General features: G+C 51.7%; 1 protein-coding gene and 1 long non-coding RNA gene across 11 annotated transcripts in view; one reads left to right on the forward strand and one right to left on the reverse strand.

Moving 5' to 3' along the window:
* The window catches only part of LOC128121377 (uncharacterized), a 50,260-nt gene extending 37,069 nt beyond the window's left edge, over nucleotides 1-13,191 (reverse strand). For 6 of the 10 annotated variants that reach the window (XR_008222169.1, XR_008222166.1, XR_008222162.1 and 3 more), the window contains exon 1: nucleotides 13,080-13,191. This is a non-coding gene — a long non-coding RNA (uncharacterized LOC128121377). The other 4 variants (XR_008222165.1, XR_008222163.1, XR_008222167.1 and 1 more) reach the window with 4 other exon arrangements.
* The window catches only part of Doc2b (double C2 domain beta), a 28,696-nt gene continuing 26,756 nt past the window's right edge, over nucleotides 13,185-15,124 (forward strand). The window contains exon 1 of the mRNA XM_052756026.1: nucleotides 13,185-13,681. Coding sequence (XP_052611986.1) covers nucleotides 13,306-13,681 — 376 coding nt within the window. The 5' untranslated portion in view covers nucleotides 13,185-13,305. The remainder of the gene's footprint in view (nucleotides 13,682-15,124) is intronic.

Below are 15,124 nucleotides of genomic sequence, written 5' to 3' on the forward strand. Positions count from 1 at the left end.
TACTCTCTCTGCACATATCCACATACATACACATAGTTAAAAAGAAGATAAATCTACTTTAAAAAAAGACCAGGGATGCTAGGCAGAGGCATCATACAGATCAGAGTATAATCAGGGCCAGTTGAGAGGGGAACCCAGGGTCTCATCTCATGCCTGGGGAGGTCACAACACTGATGTGTGCCATGCTCTTCTACACATCTGAACTTTACATGATTCTGTATGCTATACAGCCTCAAAACGTTCGCTTCTGCCGGGGATGGAATCCGGGGTCTTTCATATGCTAAGCACACACTGCCCCTGAGCTAGACCCTCAGCTCCATCCGCAGTTACAGTTTTTTATGTTTAAAATAAAAATCTCTAAAAAAGATGAAAATACTGGTGTGGGTGGGTAGGTTTTCGGGTTTATTATGTTAGTCTATGTACTCTCAAATATCAAAATTCAAAATAAATCGAACAAAATAATCGCCTTCTGAGATGGGATGAAGGTTCCAGATGGAATCCGACACCTTTGGGAGATTTATGTGTTTTTAAATGTTTATTGTGAAGTAAATGTCTGCGTTGAAAAGGGAAGGTAATTGGCAAGGAGCCCTGGTTAGGCCCTCCTTCCTCCACCACTGTGGTCCTGGGGGCTACCCTGGCTCTCTCCAGTGCCCAGGGACAGCCCGCCCATCGGGCTCCCAGATGACGGGGAGTACCAGGCAGATGCTGCAGAAGGGCCTCAGACAGCCTTCCTGATTTCCCAGGCTCTCCACGTCTCGCCTGACGGATGACCCTCCACTCTGCCTCCTCCTTCCTCTGAATGCTGCTGTCTCCAAGGCCATCCGCTGGAGTGGGAGCGAGCTGGTGCAGGCAGAGAGGAGTAGGGCTAGCCCAAGGCTAGTGGGCCTCCGCAGGCCCCGCCTCCCAAATGCCCTGCCTGTAATCCTGTAGCCTGGATCAGCTGCCTCCTATCACTGTGAGTTGAGTGCCCATAAACTGGGTCCCTGTCCCTGAGGAGCCTGCAGACACTGAGCAATAAACAGGCGGGAACGTAGCAGCTTCCTATGGCTGTCTCTGTCATCTCGAGGAGCTGGCCTGGAGCTAAGACATACAAAAATGAGAATGGGCCACCTTGATGGGAGGATGTCCCAGGGGTGGGGAATTTGATGGTTCAAAGGCCCTGAGACAGGCCTGGGCTTCAGTTCATGGACTTAGCTAGGCATGAGATAGGGGTTAGAAAAAAAAAAAAATAAGCAGAATTGGATTCTTTCTAAGAACTAAGTGTTCTCTGGTTCTGTCAGAGGTGGCTACTAGAACCAGGGTGCCAAGGAAACAACCCCCAAAAGACCCCCCTGTGGCCTCACTGGGGTGGACTTCAAGCCCTGAGCCAGACAGAGCCAGAAGTAGCGCTGCTCTAGGGCCCAGTGGCCACTACTGTGGCAGTCAGAGAAGAGGCTGAAATGAGGGGTCATGAGACCTAGGTCTGCAGCTGCATGCTGGCCATCCAAAGCATCCAGGTGGTACACAGGGGGCCTTGGGGGGCATCAGTGGCAGCTGGGGTGCAGCATCAGAATGAAGCCTCCAAGGGAAGTGGGAGATAGCACTACTGAGGACAGAGGATGGTATAGGCTGGGCTGGATGACAGGGAAAAGGTGGTGGAGCCCGGTTCCTCCCGGATCTGTATACAGAGGAGCAGGACCTCAAGGGAGGGCAGGCCTGAGAGCAGCGTGGGATCCCACCCAGCCTTGCCATGAATAGCCCCTAGGAACCTAGGTGGAGAGCTGGAATCGCTACTCTGTGGGAGGATCCTGAGAAACACAGTATGAGGCATCCCACCTGTAGCCAGCATCCTGGTCCCTGACCTCCATCCTAGCTGCCAGCAGGACACCCTGTCTCAAAGACTGCAGATCAAGGGACTGCCATGTTAAAATATTTTTTTTTATTGTTTTTGGTGTGTGTGTGTGTGTGTGTGTGTGTGTGTGTGTGTGTGTGTGTGTGTGTGTGTGTTAAAACAGGTATAACATAATCTGGGTGTGGTAGCTCACAGCTGCAAACCCAGCACTCAGGAGACTAAAGTGAGGGAGGGGAATTTCAGATTTGAGGCCAGCCTAAGCTTCATACCAAGACCCGGCCATAGGTAAATAAATGGGATAACACAGAATGTACCCTTGTAACCACTTTTTAGCTTAAGGGCAATTTTATTTGTCTGTCTGTCTGTTGGTTTACGTGTATTATGTCTGCCCGAATGACCCTGTGTACCACAAGCACACAGGAGCCTAAAGGGCTAGAAGAAAGCATCAGAACCCCTGAAACTTGAGCTAAGAATTTGAAAGAAGCCGGGCGGTGGTGGTGCACGCCTTTAATCCCAGCACTCGGGAGGCAGAGGCAGGTGGATCTCTGTGAGTTTGAGGCCAGCCTGGTCTACAGAGCAAGGTCTAGGACAGGTTCCAAAACTGCACAGAGAAATCCTGTTTCGGAAAAAAAAAAACAACAAACAAACAAAAGAATTTGAAAGAAAGCAGGCAGGCAAGCCTTTTGAGCTAGGCATGGAGATGAGCGAGCCATCTGAGGCAGAAGTGAGGGTAGCTCCTAAGGAAGAGCGAGAAAGCCTGAAGGGCCAGAGAAAACATGCTTAGGCTTTGGCCAGTAACCAAAAGAGGTGAAGAAGAATAAGACTTTTCTGAAAATCAGGCCAACTCAAAAGAGCTGCATGGCTTATCGTAACCATTTTTACATAAGCAGATCAGTGTGCTCACAATGCTGTCCAATCATCAGCACTATCCACTTCCAGAACTTTCTAGAACCTTGTACTCATTAAACAACTCTTGGAAAACTATTTGTGGGTCTCTTTGGATTTGCTTATTTTTTTGTTAATAAGATAATGCATGCACAACTAAATTAAAATGTGGTTAGTTTTTGTTGTTGGTTTTGGTTTGTGTTTTGTTTTTTTGGTTGTTTTTTTTGTTTTGTTTTGTTTTGTTGTTTTTTTTTTTTTTTTTTTTTTTTTTGAGACAGGATTTCTTTGTGTAAGCCTTTGTCCTGGAACTAGCTCTGTAGACCAGGCTGGCCTCGAACTCACAGAGATCCACCTGCCTCTGCCTCCTGAGTGCTAAGATTAAAGGCATGCGCCACCACTGCCCAGCTAAAATTTTTAAAATAGTAAATTTTAAATTTTAAAAATTTTAAATCTGAGCAAGAAAAGGAACTTTAGTGCATCAAGATATCAATGCAGCTTCCACATCAGACCTACTGAACTCTTTTAAAAATGTCTTCTTCTGCGCCGGGCGGTGGTGGCGCACGCCTTTAATCCCAGCACTCGGGAGGCAGAGCCAGGCGGATCTCTGTGAGTTCGAGGCCAGCCTGGGCTACCAAGTGAGTTCCAGGAAAAGGCGCAAAGCTACACAGAGAAACCCTGTCTCGAAAAACCAAAAAAAAAAAAAAAAAAATGTCTTCTTCTATTTCTTTTTTTACTTACTTGTTGAAGGGGCCCACTTGAACTGCAGCATGTATGTGGCGTTCAGAGGCTAGCCTGTGTAAGTCAGTTCTCTCTTTCCACCACGTGGGGATAGAAGTCGGGTCATCAGCCCTGCTTACTCCTTTTAAAGGCTACATGATGTTCCATCCATACAGGAGAACTGTACTGTTTTAGTCCCATGCTGACTTTAACTTGCCACATTCATCTACTGATACCACACACCCACCATCAGCGGCAGCAGAAATGAACTAGCACTAGTTAGAAAGACAAATCAAGCATATGAGAGACCCTTCAACAGCTCTCAAACCAGCTAAGATTTAAATCTGATAATACAGGTGTATAGGAGGACCTGGAGAAAGTAGTAGGGAGTGAATTGCTGGTGGGATGGAAGTGATGGTAACCAATTTGGAGAGCAGTTTGGCACTATATCATCAAGCTAAAGATACACGAGCCTGAGCTGGCAAGATGGCTCAGTGGGTAGAGGTGTTTGTCAAGCAGGCTTGATGACCTGAGTTCAATTCCTGAAACCCTAACTCTGTGACAGGAAGAGAAGGGGACAGGTGTAAACACACTGTGTCCTCCTTGAAGATACCCAAAGGTAAGCCATTTCCAATCATGTTCTACTGGTTATGTGCTCATGGGGAAGAGCAGCTGGAAACTCAGCCAAAAACTTCAGCTAACTGCCTCAGTTTCCCAAGCTGGTTTCTGCTGGATGCCATGAGGACCAGATGTGATGATGTCATCTCTGTAGATTGAAACTGATATTTTACTTGGATACCTGCTGGGGACTTTGGGAGGAACTCCAGATGGCCTTAATGGGCCATCCTCAGTTGGTCTCTGCTGGATGTTTTGAGTACTCAATTAAATGTTTTCCTAGCTACATACTATTCATTATTTAGTCTTTTACCTTGGCTTGCTATATACTTAGTGAATCACTCATTCAAAAACAAAAACATGGCTATTGTAGATGACTCTACAAACTGTGCAATGTACCTGTAATGTCAGCACTCAGAGGCTGAGGCAGGAGGATCAGCAAGTTCTAGCAAGCATCCTGGTTGCTTTCTGCTCTGTGATAAACACCATGACCAAAAGCGACCTGAGGAGAAAAGGCTGCTTCTGGTTCAATGTCCCAATCACTGCCCATCACTGAGGGGAGCCAAGGCAACAACTTGCAGGCACTGAGGCAGAAACCATGGAGGAGTGCTGCTCACTGGCTTGCTCCTCATGGCTTGCTCAGTCTGCTTTCTCATATTACCCAGGAAGGATCACCTGTCTAGGAATGGCATCACCCACCGGGGCTGGGCCCTTCCACATCCAATCATCAATCATGAAAATGTCCCCACTGACTTGCCTATAAAGCAATCTGATGAAGACAGTTTCTCAGCTGAGATTCCCTCTTCCCAAATATGTCTAGGTTTATGTCAAGTTGACAAAAACAGCTAGCAGCGCCAGCCTGAGATATATAAAACTTTTCCTCAAAAAAAAAAAAAAAAAAAAAAAAAAAAAAAAAAAAAAAAAAAAAAAAGCTGGGAAGATAACTCAGTCAGCACAAAACAATTTGAATTTGATCCAGCATCCACATAAAAAACTGGGTGTAGTTAGGCAGTTATAATGCCAGTGATGGGGAGGTAGAGACAGGCAGGTCCCTGGGGCTCACTGGCCAACCAGCCTAGCCTACACTGGCAAGCCCTAGGTCCCAGGGAGAGACCCTGTCTCAAAGAAAACAAGGTGGATGACTCCTGCAGAACAGTACCTAAGGTTGATCTCTTGCCTTCACATGCACACACACATACATATATGCACACACCAAAATTGTTGAATGAGGACATGTACAGTATGATAGCACTTATATGAAGTTTTGAACCATACAAACAATACCAGATATTTATTTACATAACAAATATACAAAATAATTGTGTGGAGGGATAGAATCAAATTCGAAATAGTTCTTGCCTTGGAAGAAAGCAATGTGATGGAGGGAAACTAGCATACCCAGATTTCAAATACCTTTGTAATTTTTTTTTGAGACAGGTGCAACTGTCTTGAGGACCCAGGTTCAATTCCAAGCACCCACACAGCAGCTCACAGCTGTCTGTAACTTCAGTTCCAGGGTACCTGACATCCTCATACAGGAAAAACACCAATGCACATAAATTAAAAAAAAAAAAGCACTGGCCTGATGGCTTATAGTCATTTGTAACTCCCGTTCTAGGGGATCCAAGGCCCTCCACAGATACCAGGTGAATACACATACATGCCAGCAAAACACCTGTCTACATAAAATAAAAATCTTTTTTTGGCCTTTTTTTCTTTTTTTTGAGACAGGGTTTCTCTGTGTAGCCCTGGCTATCCTGGAACTCACTTTGTAGACCAGGCTGGCCTCAAACTCACAGAGATCCATCTGCCTCTGTCTCCCAAGTACTGGGATTAAGGGCATGCGCCACCACCACCCAGTCACATTTGTAATTTTTTTAAAGTATAAAAATATAGATAAGAATGTTGATCATTTCAGTCACTTCAGTGGGTTGCTGTGGGTCCAACCCCGGGCCTACTGAATGCTAGGCTCACCCTCTGGCCCTGGGCTTCCGGCCCCCACCACCCTCCACTTTAACCTATGTATGTATTTCAGTAGCATTACCCAAGTCAAAGGGTTATGCCACTGTCCTTGTTACTCCTGAAACTTTCCTTCATCACAGTCAAGCTCTGTACCGCTCAACAATAACTCCCCATTCTCTCTATTCTTAACTTTTTGTTGTTGGTTTTTTTTTTTTTTTAAGACAGGCTCTCATATAACCCAGGCTGGCCTCCAACTGGACATGTAGCCAAAGATGGCTTTGGACTTCTGGATCCTCCTGCCCCACATCCTTAGTGCTGGGATCACCAGCATGAGCCAACATACCGACGCAGTTGTAGTTGTTAAAGACAGGGTCTTTCCGCCAGGTGGTGGTGGCACACGCCTTTAATCCCAGCACTCAGGAGGCAGAGGCAAGCAGATCTCTGAGATGGAGGCCAGTCTGGTCTACAGAGTTAGTTCCAGGACAGCCAAGGCTACACAGAGAAACCTTATCTTAAGAAAAAAAAAAGAAAAAGAAAATGAAAAAAAAAAAAAAAGACAGGGTCTTTCCATGTTTCCCAGGCTGGCCTTGAACTCCTGGACTTAAGCAATTCTCCAGCCTCAACCTCCAGTACACCTAAGACAACAGAAATGTGCCATCACACGAGGCTCCTGTGTTTAGTTTTCAAGGGAACTGGAATGGTTTCTTTTAAAGGCGGCTGATGGGTGCAGACATTCTTTACTTTATATTCCAGGCATTTTTGTATGAGAAAACATCCTCTAAATTTAAGAAGTGAAGCAAACCATAATTGAAAGTTACCGCTTGCATTGTTAATACTTTTGAATGGCATCATTAATCCAAAGCCATTTGCCTGGGGTTTCAAAATTATTAGTTTGTGTTTCTTCTTCCCCGTCCCCCACCCGGTGCTGGAGAATCAAATCCAATGCCTTACACGGTCTAGGCAAGCACCCTATCAATGAGTCATGCCCTCAGGCCCGTGCGCCTGCCCTTCTAGCCCACTTACAACACTACAGTGTTCAAGCCCATGCTGAAGACTCCTTGAACCAAAGCTTTGAACTCTAGAAACCTCTCACCTGGAAGTGATGTGCTGTCCCAACCTAAGCCTTAGGCCACACCTTCCTTAGCCCCATAGGTTATTTCTGGGGGTTCCCAAGGACATAACACTGTGCCTTGTAAGACATCTGGTCTCCTGTAGAGATGGTCTGACTTTGGGCTGTCTCTCCTGGCAGGTAAACCTGCCTTTGTCCAGGCTGGCAGCCTAGATCCTGACCAGCACAGAGGGGCAGAGTCCAGCCCTGGCTGGGATAGAGGGAGGGGCCGAGTCCTTCCCCACCTCCAATGTGTGGGGGCCAGAGATCAGGAAACCTGGCTGTGAGTACTAGGTCTGCCTCATCGAACATGGAGCCAGGCCCTCCACCTCCCCAGGCCTCCAGTTCTGGGGAACAAGCGAGGTGAGGGACTCCAAGACCCATACTCTATGGTGTCGCAGGAGAAAGGGAAGACAAAAGCCCTCCTTGGGCCATTTTGCCCATTACCAAAGCTCCTGAGCGTTTGACATCTGCAAAACCTCATTAGGTAAGCGTTAACTTGTCCCCTCTGCTAGGCCTAGCACTCGGAAATGTACTGTGACGAGGGTGATGTGTTTATGAGAATGTACATGATAAATTATCAGAAAGCCACATTTTAACGTCGCTTAGCACATCATTCGCCCTGCAGCAGACACCAGCTAAGGGAAAACGCTGAAGCTGACTGGCTGGGGCTAGCACTCAGGCCACAGTGTGTATGCGGAGGTACAAAGGAGGCAGATGCCCCCGAGAGTGCCTGGCTCCCAGTCTCTGACTTACCCTCCCTCCTCCAGAATCTAAAGAAAAACGGGGCTTCACTTAGTAGCCAGCCCCTGCAATCTGCAGCACGAGGCTAGCGCAGAGGAGGCGCTAAGTAAACATTCGTTGAAACGTGGAGTCATGAATAAATGAACAGACAAGGCCCCTGGAAGGCACCTCTCCACCGACCAGCAACAGTGTTTGGAGTTGCTCTGCCTGTCTCTCCTTTGAGTTAAAAATCCCCATTAATACAATGAAGTCTATCAGCACGGGCTGGCAAGGGTTCCTTCAATCAGAAAGAGAAGGACAAGCTGGAGCAGTGAGGGGGCAGGGAGGGGAGGCCAGAACCAGCAATGTCCTTCCCTCCCCAGATACAAGTATACTCGCTAGGGACATCAACCAAGGACATCCAGCCAACTGCTGAGTAGAGGCCATATCCACAAAAATGCACGTCACCTGGCTGGACGGTGATGGCTCGTGTCTTTACTCCCAGCACCTGGGAGGCAGAGGCAGGAGGATCTCTGGGAGTTCAAGGCTAACCTGGTCTGCAGAGCAAGTTCCAGGGCAGCCAGGGCTACACAGTGAAACCCTGTCTCGAAAAACAAAAACAAAAGGCATGTCACCTGTAATCCCTGAGTTCTAAGTTATCCTAGACTACATGAGACCCTGTCTCAAAAAAAAAAGACAAAGAAATGTATGTCACCTACAAAAAGGAAAGGCATTCACTGTTCATTCTGGACCAAGGAGGTTCAAATAAAACTCCTCACTTTGACTTTGCCAAATTCTTCTAGAAATGCCCTTCCAGATGCCATATCCCATAACTCCTATCAAGCACTTACTTCCTCAGACGAGAACTGCTAAATACAGAGAGGTGCTGTGAATGGTATGTGTGACATGTGTGAACTGTGGGGGAGGGCCCCCTGCAGCTTGAGCATCACGGTATCAACCCATTAGCACCTCCTAACCCAGCAATTCACAGCCTTTGCTGTGCACAAAAATCATCTCCAGGTGCCTGCTTAGACACATCTGGCACTGCACACACCTATTCTGGGTCAGTGAGGGTGAGGTGGGGCCCTGGAATCTGCATTATTCATAGACATCCATCAAGGTGGGACAGACAGCCCAGACATCCTTCGTGGAGTCTATTTTAGTTGTAGAGGACCTTTGAGAGAGTCTGGGTGGGGGAGCAGACTGTACTCACTGAACCTTGCCGGGGGGCCAGTTCTGCTGTGGAGCTGCCCACCCCAGCAACATGATTGATTAGGCTTAGATCTATCCAGCTGCTTAGAGATCCCCACCCCCTGCCAGCTGGTACTCGGCACTGGCAAGAACAGTCATTTCTCAACAGGTTTCCTGTCTGTGTCCTCACCCGGTCCTGGCAACAGTCAGAGCAGCTAACTACATTCACCCGATAGAGAAACTGAGGCAGGCACATGGCGTAGGAGAAAGTCTGCACCGGGGAGATGCGTCAAGAGAGCCTACTACCAGCCAGATAGTGTGCTAGGCATCTTCTGTCCAGATTCCCTTTACTCCTGGGACTGCAGCAAATCACACAAAGTCAGACACAGGGCAGGGAGACCAGGACACAAGTCTGTCTCAGTCCTAAGCCCTGGTCTTTCCAGAAACTGGACCTCTCTCCAGAGGACACCACTTCAACACTCCCCGCTTCGTGGGTCCCATCCCATGTCAGCAGAGCTCACTGGTGCTAATTCAGACTCAGAACGGGCCTCCATTCTGCCTGCTGCCAGAGTCTGGCTGCCACACCACCTTTCTTCAGTGGTTATCTTAGGCTTCCCTGGCTTGATGCTTTGTAAGCTAGGACCCCTTTCTAGACTTTTCCCAAGAGCTAGCTAGCTTCTACTGGGTCAAGAACCAGGAGCTACTTACTCTTCTACTCTCCTAGAAAGCCACTTCCTCAAAAGATCAAGAAGCCAGGAGGAAGGGCAGGAGAGATGGCTCAGAGGTTAAGAGCACTGGCTGCTCTTCCAGAGGACCTGGGTTCAGTTCCCAGCACCCACATGGGGGCTCACAACCATCTATGATGAAATCCGGTGCCCTCTTCTGGTGTGCAGACTTACATGCAGGCAGAATTGTGTACATAATAATTAAATAAATCTTTAAAAAAGAGAGAGAAGAAGAAGCCAGGAGGAACTGATTAGCCCCTCCTCCATCCCAATCTCCCCACAAGCCCACAGGTCAGACTTTGACTTAAAAAGCACACAGGATATACCCAGGCTCCTGTGCCCAGTCCCACTTGCTAGCCCCTTGCCCACCTGAAGCCTCACTTTTCCTGCCTGCAAGATGATGCTCCCCTTTCTTATTCCTCACTGAAGGAACTGTGGAGACTGTTCTGTAGACTCTTGTCTCAGAATACATCATTTCATGATGCAGCCACCTCTTGCCACTTCTGGCATAGGGAAAGTCACAGTGTGCCCGTGTAAAGGACTAAGCCCCTTTGGTCATTCAAGAATGACAGCCCTGCTAAGACCAGGTGCCTCTGTCCCTCCTTAGACTTAGAATCTCAAGAAGGCTGAGTAGGCTCTCCCAGCACCCAGACTGCCAGGCCAGTTCACTGCCCTGTAATCCCTGAAGCTCGGTCCCCCCACACCCCCACACCCATCCCCACTCCATCTGGCTGTCTCCACCCCAAAAGCCTCATGAGGATCCTGGAGTGCAAGGCTTCACCTGTACAGCCAGCTCCACTCTGAGCCATTCCAACTCTGCAGGGGTGAGGAAGGAGAGGGAGGGGAAGGGAGAATGGAAACCAAACAAAACCAGGCTGTATTGTTAGAGAAGGGGTCTTGCTGTATTGCCCTGCCTGGTGTAGAACTCACTCTGTAGACCGGGCTGCCCTCAAACATGTCGCAATCCTCCTGCCTTTGTTTCCTGGGTGCTGAAATTAAAGGTCTTTGCCACCATACCCAGCCCTCAGTTTTGTTTCGTTTTTTAAGATTTATTTGTTTATTATATATACAGTATTCTGTCTGCATGAATGCCTGCAGGCCAGGAGAGGGCACCAGATCTCATTATAGATGGTTGTAGGCTACCATGTGGTTGCTGGGAATTGAACTCAGGGCCTCTGGAAGAGCAGCCAGTGCTTTTAACCCCTGAGGCATCTCTCCAGCCCCTCAGTTAGGTCTTAATTGCAGCTCTCAGCAACCAGCAGTCATCCCGGGCTGTTCTCTGTGCCTGAACCTCAATTTCCTTAGCTGTAAAATGGGAACAAGAACCTCTGGCTCCATGCTGGACAGCAAAAGAATCAGTGAGCTGGTGACTGGGGCACGTGGCAGAGTAGGACATGGTTTCTAAAGACAGGTGGTCCCTCACGCACAACAGCCAGGCCCAGAGGAGCCGGCTGTAATCCAGTACTCAAGAGGCTGCAGCAGAGGACCAGAAGTTGAAGGTAAAGCCTGGGCTAAGGTGAGTCCAAGACCAGCACAAGCATCTTAGTGAGACCTTGTCTCAAAATAAGAACTGTAAAGAGGACTAGGTACAAATTCAAGACCAGCCTCGGACAGAAAGGGGTTCAAGGCCCACTGGGCAACGTATGGAAACCGTTTCTCAAAATAAAAACCCCGAGGGCTGGTGGTGTAGTTCAGTGGTAGAGTGTGCCTAACGTGTGTGAGACCCTAGGTTCAATTCACAGGACCACAAAGAAAAACAGGAAAATGATGAAAGGGGGAAGAAAGCATGCAATTCTCCATCACTTCTTACCAGCGAGTCTGGTCTCTTAAAGGGAGAAAGAAAAGAAAGGCAGTCTCATGAAGTCCCTCCTACCAGCCATCCTCAGTGCTAATGTGGCGCTTCACCACACTGCTGTGAAACTGGAATTAGTCCCATTTCACAGATGAGGAAACTGAGATTTGGGGGCTCAAACGACCCCACCAGAATGATGCAACTGAGAGCAATAGAGGAGGCCCTTTCCTCTCCTATCTCGGGGCTCGTGGTTGACACCCTCATTCAGACTCAATAGCACAGTGGTCCTCAACCTTCGTAATGCTGTGACCCTTTAGTACAGCTCTTCACGTTGTGGTGACCCCCCCAACCATAAAATTACTTTCATTGCTACTTCATAACTGTAATTTTGCTCCTGTTATGAATTGTAATGTAAATATCTGCTAGCCGACGTGATGGGTCGCGACCCAGAGGTTGAGAACCACTGCAATAGAGCGATACAGCCAAAAATGATAAGCCTCTCCCACACGTCAGTGAAAACCAGAGTAAACAGGATTCCATCCACGCCAGGCCGGGGCTCACTGGAGACGCACCTGTGCAAGCAGCAGCCTGTTCCCAGCACAGCTGTTCCCAGAAAGGCGGCAGGGATTTGTTTAGTTGCCTGGCCAGGGGAGACACGAGTGTGGGGTTTGCACCCAGACTCAGTCTCTACCCTTACCTGCTTCCGTCTCCCAATGCTGACCATGCCCTGGTCCAAGTCCTCACCCAACCTGCTCTTGTGGGTCTTTCGAATCACTCAGAGGCTGAATGAGGAGCCCGGTCCAGGTCACAGAAGCTCTCTTTTGTGTGCGACCTGAGGGGAAGCAAGCAGACGGTGCCCGCAGTGACCTGGGACAGCCTAAGGTGCACATGTCATGCTAGGATGTAAACAGCCTGTTCCTGTTTTCCTGGGAGAGTAATCCTGTGGCCTGCCCACCTTCCTCTGCACCGGAGGGGGATTTTGAAGAGTTCATGTCCACATGCTCAAATGGCTTCTATGGCTGCGGGTTCTGTTAGTTGAGCACAGCACGGAAGACTGTGTCCCGGGCATCCTTGAGAACATGTGTTTCTTGGGTGTATGTGCCTGCTGGGGAGGTGCACTGTGCCACGGCATCTGCCACCACTGCATGTGTCTGTAGCCCCCAACGGGTGACCGTTTCCACTGAGTGTCTCTACGCGCGTTTGTGTGTGTTTGCAGTGCCCCACACACCTGCGCCATGTCCTGCAAGAGTGAATGCAGCCCCTCATGGGCTGGCACACAGGAGAATGAGTGGCAGGCGGGTCCCGGCTTGCGATGTGCAAGTGAGGGAAGGCTCCGAGTGGCCCTGCGCGTCTCCCGCGTGTGTGTGTGTGTGTGTGTGTGTGTGTGTGTGTGTGTGTGTGTGTGTGTGCGTGTGTGCGCGCGCCGTGTGAGCGCGAGTGAGTGGTTGCTCTCCTGGCTCGCTCGCTCCCTCGCTCTCCCCGCGCCCGCCAGCCAGCCCGCCCGCCCGCGCGCGCAGCCCGCACACTCACCGCTTGGTTGCTGCCGGGTGACGCGGGCTGGGCCCGCCCCCTGCTGCCGGCCCCACACTCACTCGCACCAGCCGCCGCCAAGCAGGCAGCAACCGCGTCAGGACCGTCCGGGGGGCCACGCCGGCGATGCCCGCAGCCCCCGCCGCGCCCCGTGGGACCCGCTGAGTTGTCCCCGGGCCGGGGTCACACCGGGCCGGGCCGGGCCGCGCGCGGCGGCGTTGCCTGCATGACCCTCCGGCGGCGCGGGGAGAAGGCGACCATCAGCATCCAGGAGCATATGGCCATCGACGTGTGCCCCGGGCCCATCCGGCCCATCAAACAGATCTCCGACTACTTCCCCCGCTTCCCGCGGGGCCTGCCCCCCACCGCCGCGCCCCGCGCCCCCGCGCCCCCGGACGCCCCCGCGCGCTCGCCTGCAGCCAGCGCCGGCCCCCGCAGCCCCTCCGACGGCGGCCGCGGCGACGACGACGAGGATGTGGACCAGCTCTTCGGAGCCTACGGTGCCAGCCCGAGCCCCGGCCCCGGCCCCAGCCCCGCGAGGCCGCCCGCCAAGCCCCCCGAGGAGGAGCCGGACGCCGACGGCTATGAGTCGGACGACTGCAGTAAGTTTCCCAGTCGCCCGCCGCTCGCCCCCTTCCCCGCGCCCGGGGCCCCGTAGGGCATGCGCCGCTGCCGCCCGGCACACCCGCACGCGAGAGCTGGGAAGTTTGGGGGCGTCCTCTGCGAGCACCCCGTTTCCGGGCCTCCGCTCCCCTGAGCGCGCCCCGCACCCCTGCTCGGCCCGCGCGCCGGGAGCTCCAGAGCGGGCGGCGGCTTTTGTTCCCGGGAAGGGCGGAGCTGCGTCCCGGGAAGACACCAGTTGCTGCGGGCCGCGCGGTGGCTCCCGGCCCCAGAGCCCTCTGCGGGCCGCCCGGAGAGGCTACCGGGCGAGCTGGGGACCCTGTGGCGGCTAGGGCGGGCCCAGCGGCCCGCACCGCGCCGCGGCTTTGCTGGTGCGCGCGGGCCGAGGAGCAGGACCGCGGGCTGCTTGTCCTTTGGAAAAACCTTGGCGGTTCCTCCTCCCGCGTCCCCGGACCCCACCGCCGCGCTGGCCCTGGCCGCAGCCCTTCGCCCACCTGTTACGCCGGCTTCCCCGGGGCAGGAGGGTCCCCAGCCGCGCCCCTTCCTCCAGGACTCAACCCCAGAGAGACAGCGGACAGCAGGGTCTCCCGAGCCAGGCCAGGAGCACTCCTGGCGTGTTGTGTGGTCCCTGAGGGTACCTGGCCCGGCCCACCAGGGACCATCCCGGAAGCCATGGAGGGAAGAGGTTGCAGCAGGAGTCCAATGGGTTTACTGGGGGGTGGGGGTGAGGGTCGCTTCACTGAAGGGCCCCAGCCCAGCAGTGACTCTAAGCTGGCTCACTTAGACCCGAAGAGCCAGCCTCAAAACCTAGTCATGGGCGCTATGGGATGTGGGGAGTGCGGGTCCCACACCAGCTTCCCAAGGCAAAAGCAGCCCCTCCTCTGTACAACATTGGAGGTTTGTGCCTGGCCTGGGTGTTTCCCGGGGCCTCCGGGCTAAGGCCTGGCTTTCCCCCAGCATAACATGTGCCTCTCAAAGCTGAGGATAGGAGTTCACAGTGCCACCCTGGGAGCAGATTCATTTCACTTCAGAGCCCATCAACAGAGGTGGATCTAGCCCCAGATGGGAACAATGCCTTTTGTGTGTATTCTAGGCCTGGACCCTCTCACTGAGGCCCTACTCCCAAGCATAGTGGCTGGGGAGCAGGCCTCACCCTCTGATGTCCTGGAGACTGCGGGAAAACTGGGTGGGCAGAATTTATTAAAGTCTGCAGAGCTATGCCCTGGATTTACTTACTCCTTTGCCCAGTTCCTGGCACTCTGTGCCAGGATCCAGGCTGACTGGCCTCTGGGGAGGTTCTAACTAGGACCGCAGTCAGCACCCTGAGGGATCCAGAGACATCCTGGGAAGGAAGGATAGGACACGGTTCCCATTTCCAGCCTTCTGCCTGCAGCCAGGGGAGTGAGCAGGTGGATGAAGCTTGT

The sequence above is a fragment of the Peromyscus californicus genome, unplaced genomic scaffold, assembly GCF_007827085.1.
Source record: "Peromyscus californicus insignis strain IS unplaced genomic scaffold, ASM782708v3 Scaffold_3__1_contigs__length_106647218, whole genome shotgun sequence".
Taxonomy (NCBI): domain Eukaryota; kingdom Metazoa; phylum Chordata; class Mammalia; order Rodentia; family Cricetidae; genus Peromyscus; species Peromyscus californicus.